Source organism: Cryptosporidium hominis (assembly GCF_000006425.1).
Source record: "Cryptosporidium hominis TU502 chromosome 4 CHRO014037, whole genome shotgun sequence".
NCBI lineage: Eukaryota > Apicomplexa > Conoidasida > Eucoccidiorida > Cryptosporidiidae > Cryptosporidium > Cryptosporidium hominis.
Genome location: NW_667015.1, coordinates 1 through 5,269, shown reverse-complemented (window position 1 = coordinate 5,269; position 5,269 = coordinate 1). Strand labels below are relative to the sequence as shown.

General features: G+C 29.2%; 3 protein-coding genes across 3 annotated transcripts; 2 read left to right on the top strand and 1 right to left on the bottom strand.

The window, feature by feature from the left end:
- The first annotated feature begins 271 nt into the window (after nucleotides 1–271).
- On the top strand, nucleotides 272–1,297 carry Chro.40092 (hypothetical protein). Its single annotated transcript, XM_660496.1, has 1 exon — nucleotides 272–1,297. One exon carries the CDS (start codon nucleotides 272–274, stop codon nucleotides 1,295–1,297), a length of 1,026 nt encoding a protein of 341 aa, XP_665588.1.
- Nucleotides 1,298–1,495: 198 nt separating this feature from the next.
- Nucleotides 1,496–2,086, bottom strand: Chro.40093 (thioredoxin peroxidase). The annotated part of the gene is made up of 1 exon (XM_660495.1): nucleotides 1,496–2,086. One exon carries the CDS (start codon nucleotides 2,084–2,086, stop codon nucleotides 1,496–1,498), a length of 591 nt encoding a protein of 196 aa, XP_665587.1.
- A 1,345-nt stretch (nucleotides 2,087–3,431) lies between these two features.
- On the top strand, nucleotides 3,432–5,269 carry Chro.40094 (hypothetical protein; the record flags this gene model as incomplete). The annotated part of the gene is made up of 1 exon (XM_660494.1): nucleotides 3,432–5,269. A coding segment is annotated over one exon (1,838 nt), but the record flags the coding sequence as incomplete, so codon positions are not given.

Here is a 5,269-nt window from a genome sequence, read left to right as displayed (position 1 = left end):
GATTAATAATGCTATCACTATAACTTTGTAATAAAATATAAAATAGTCAATTGAGAGTTGGAATGAAAAGAAAAATCAATGGAGAAAAGTAATTGATGAGCAAGAAAAAAAAAAGGAACAACTTTCAGATTTGAGTAGTTATTTATCCGAGAGATTCAAGAATTTGAATGATGAATATAATCAAATTCTTCAGGAGAAGAAGGGTTTAATTGCTTCAAAAGATAATTTAGAGATTTTGATTGAAAAGTCAAAAAAAGAAGGAGAAGAGAAAATGAGAGAATTATATAAAGTGGATAAGGAAATAAAAGATGAATTAGAGGAAAAGGTGAATGAAAATAATAATATTTCAGCAGAGATATCAAAATTGAAAGAGAATAATGAAACAAATGAGAAAAAAAAAGTTTCTATTAAGGAAGAAGTTGTTAAATTAGAAAATGATTTAATTTTAAAAGCAGATGAAATTAAGTTAAGTAAGGAGGATTTATCGAGAATTAGTGATGAGTTGGAGAAAAAAAAGCTAGAAACATCCAAATTTATACAGGAGTTGGTTGAAAATAAAAGATGTTTGGATGAAATTAATGAATTAAATATACTCTTAGAAAGCAAAAGAGAGAAATTGAGACAAATGGATGCAAAGAGTGAATCCAGTAATAATTATTACAATATAATAGAGTTGGAGCATATAAATCAAGCTAATAACTTACTTGAGCAAGAGATTTTGTCATTGAATTCAAAAATAAAACAAGATGAGAAGGTTTTAATTGATGAAATTTCTAAATTAAAAGAATCGAAAGTAGTTGTTTCAGCTGAAAATATTGAAAAATCATTAACGGAATTGGAGAAGGAATTAGCTGAAGACAAATTGGGTAAGATTTCATTAATTGAGAATTTTGATCAAGATGAAACAAAAATTGATGATATATTAAACCAAATTTCTAAAATACGTCAATTATTGAATGAACAAGAAAATGATAACAATAATAATGAAGAAGAAATTTCGATTAAGAAAAGAAAGGGAAAATCAAAAAGGTGTAAAGCAAAGAATACTCAATCTATGGAACATGTTTTAATACAGTCATTAAGAATGATACAAAAAATAGATCAATTTAGAGTAGGATCAATTGATCAAAGTTCAGATATCAAAGAGACTCAGAAGACAAATAACATTATTACAACTGAAAATGATAATAATCGAATAGTGAAGCCTCTTGAAAGTCCAAAGAGTGGGGTATCCGGCTTTGGAAGAAGAGTAATGATTTCTAATAGAAGACTGCTAACACCAAGAAAGGTAAGTTAATAAGAAAAAAAAAGATAAATTACAAAAATTTAACACTACATTAACAACTCCAGGGTTTATTTGCACCTATTCTACAATCTAGTCGTCACAGAGGATCTAGATGTGGAGACGACGATACTCTATTTGGATCTGATTTATAACTAGATAAAAAGTCAGATGATTAAAAAAAATTTGGGTCATTTGAAAAATTAAATCATTCTAAAATGAGTCCTTAAGATAACTGGAAACACCTTCATGAGTAGCTGACATTCCTTTTTGGCCCTTCTTCCAGTTTGCTGGGCAAACTTCACCATAGGTTTCAGTGAATTGGAGTGCATCAATAACACGTAGAGTTTCTTCAACTGATCTTCCTAATGGTAAGTCATAGATTACTTCAGAACGAACAACACCCTCTTTGTCAATGATGAATAAACCTCTGAGAGCAATACCTTCTTCCTCGAGAAGTACACCATAGTTCTTGCTAATTGAATGAGATGAATCAGAGATAAGTGGGAAATTGACTGGTCCAATTCCACCTTGTTCAAGAGGAGTACGTCTCCATGCAGCATGGGAATATTGAGAATCAACTGAGACAGCGAGGAGCTGTACTCCCAATTTCTCAAAGTCTTTTTGTGCTTGATTGAATGCTAAGATTTCAGATGGACATACAAATGTGAAGTTTAATGGATAGAAGAACAATACAACGTATTTTCCTCTGTAGTCGCTCAAGGAGACCTTCTTGAATGAACCATCTGCCATAACAGCTTCAGCAGTAAAGTTTGGTGCTAACTTTCTAACTAATGTACTCATTTCAATAGACTATTGTATGCTTTAAAATGGAATAATAGTGAATTTTGTAAAAATATTTCACTTTACTAGAAATTAAATTAAATTCACAAATTGAATTTATTGATTCAAGGTCAATTTATTTTGTACCTAAATATCCTCAGTTATATCTCGAAGCAATAATGAGGGGTAATTCCCGGAATAATTTCTCCGAGTTGGCGCTTAAGTCTTAAAAATGCATGTAAAAAAAATAAGAAAAAAATTAAAAAAAAAGAGAAAAATCGATTTGGATAAATTTATCACCTGAAATTAAAAGCTATTTGAATATGAAAAGTATTGAAAAGCAGTAATTGATTGGTATTTTTTCTTAATTGAAGATAATCCTTGAATTAAAATGAGCAAAATTTGCTTTTTTTTCTTTCAAATTTGATCAAATTATTAAATATAAGGGCTAAATTATTCATATTGATTAAAATGATTGTAATTCAGAAAGTACAGTTGAAAATGTAGATCCAGCCTTTATAGTATTAATTCTAAATAACGGATAGTTATCCCAAGAACTGATCATGGAAAGGCAAAATCTGAGTTGACAAGATTTACTATATATTAAAAGATTATAGTTAATAAATAAACAATAAAAAAATAGTGGGAAAGGGTAACTTACTTAACATCTGTGACAAGAATTGCATGATTAGTTTGGTCTGATAAGAACAATATATGGTACTTAATAGGCGCAGAACCAATATTACCCAGAATATTTAATATGGAAGAATTGATTATTGCATTCAGAAGATCTGCATTAATAAAATTCTTTGGAATTCCTTCTCTATTAAGAAAAAAGAGTGATTGAAGTTGGTAAAATTTAAGATTGATAAGTATTTAACGTACATTTTAATAAGAATATATTCCAGATCACTTTTCTTTGTAAATGACCATTTACTCATTTCCAAAGGAAATCAAAGTATAAATTCTTTTAACCCCAGAAATTTTTAAAAATTTTGAGCTATATTGATTATTTTAATAACCAATTTAAAAGCTAATTATTATAAAACCTAACAGCTTTTATAATATTTTTATTACTTTGGAAGAAAAGTCAAAAAAAAAAAACAATTTCGGCGCCACGAAATTGCCGCCAAAGTGTAGTGGTAGCCTATTAAGTAACTTAACCATGCAAAGTATGATAAAAAAGAAAAATTTGCACCAAATAAAGTATAAAAGAAATTTAATGAAAATTTGAGAATTAAAAATACTTAGAATTTGAGTAGTTTAAAAATAGAAGGTGACGTGTAAGAAGAAAGTGGGTTGATAAGCTAAAGGTGAATATTAAAAATAAATCAATAAGGAAATCAAAAGAAGAAAAAAATTAGGGATGTTATTTCACCTAGGAGCGTTAACATGGTTGAGTTTATTTGCTCATTATGCAAAGCTTCAAATGGATTCTATTGATTTTTCAGGAACCTCAGACCAAGATGAGTGCAGTATCCAATGTAATTTAAATTTTTTCCCATATTGTGCAACAAATGGGGTAACTTATATAAATGAATGTTTTTATATGAGAGCAAGATGTTTAGATCCAAAAATTCAATTACAAAAGATGCCAGGAATACCATGTGGATTACTTGGATCAATGGATGCAACTAAATATACTGGATGTGAGAAAGGGTGTGCTCCAGTAGAGTTTCCATATTGTGGTACAAATGGTGTAACTTATATAAATAACTGTGCATTGGATATAGCTATGTGCGAAGATGCAAACGTTCAATTGGCAAGATTACCAGGTTTAGCGTGTGGAAGTGAGACTAAATTTTCTGTTTCAACTTCAGAATGCGAAGGATTATGTTCAGAGCATTATATTCCTTATTGTGGTTCTGATGGAAAAACATATATTAATTATTGTGAATTTAGAAAGTCTAGATGCAAAAATCCAACTCTATCAATTGTTGGTTTTCCAGGATTACCTTGTGAGAGTCAGATTTACGATGAAAAAGTTATTATTCAACAGACAAGAAAGATTGAATGTTTAAGAAAAAATAAATGTTCATCTATATTAATACCAATATGTGGATCAGATGGTGTAACTTATAGGAACCCATGTGAATTTAAGAGAGCAAGATGTAGAGATCCTAGTTTAAGAAGAGCAAATATACTTTTACCTTGTGGGAGTAAAATATCTGATGGTGTTGAAAATATTATTGATAAAATGCCAAATACTACATCAACTGGTATTTATAAATCATGTTGGTTTAAATGTACTAAAGTATGGGAATATCCATTATGTGGTTCAGATGGTATAACTTATAGTAGTTATTGTGAAATGAGAAATGCTTTATGTTTGGATCCAGATTTAAGACTTGTCAAAATTCCTGGAGTGAAATGTTCAGGTGATTTTCAATTTACTAATCCAATAGAAATTGATAAATGCAGGGATGATTGTCCATTTGGTAAGACATTATCATATATATGTGGAAGTGATAATAAGACATATTTTAGTTACTGTGAATTTAGTAATGAAATGTGTAGAAATCCTGAATTATATTTAGCAAAGCCTATGGGATTTCCATGTAGAGAGGAAGATAGAAATAAAAATCTGGAATCTGTAGCTAAAGAGTATCAGACTATGGATGAGGTATATTTTGGCATTACAAATTTCAAATCTAATGCTTTTGAAGAAAAGATTGAAGAATCGAGAATGACAGAAAATTCTGTTATTGTAATAAATAATGCAAATTTACAAGAAAATATCAGAAATGAAATAGAAAAGAATTCTGGTTTATTATTTGATAACAAAATTTACAATAGTAATAATTATAACCATATTGAGACTAATAACACATTACATAAGAATATTACTAATATGCTTGGCTATGAGGTTCATATGTTAAATCATGGATTAGAGACAACTAATTGTGAATTTGATTGTAGTAATTCACCTAGAATGGCTCATTGTGGCAGTAATATGTTAACATATCCTTCAGGATGTGCATTTCATAGAGATCAATGTAGAAATCCAAAATTACAGCTTGTTGCAGAGCCAGGAATACCATGCTCAGAATTGGGAAATTTTAGGATTACTCAAGAAAAGATGCAGGAATGTTTGAGGGATTGTACTCATTCTCAAAAAGTTTATCATTGTTTGAATACTGGAGAAACTATATATAGTTATTGTGAATTTCTTTATTTACAATGTTTAATTTCTGGATATAGAAT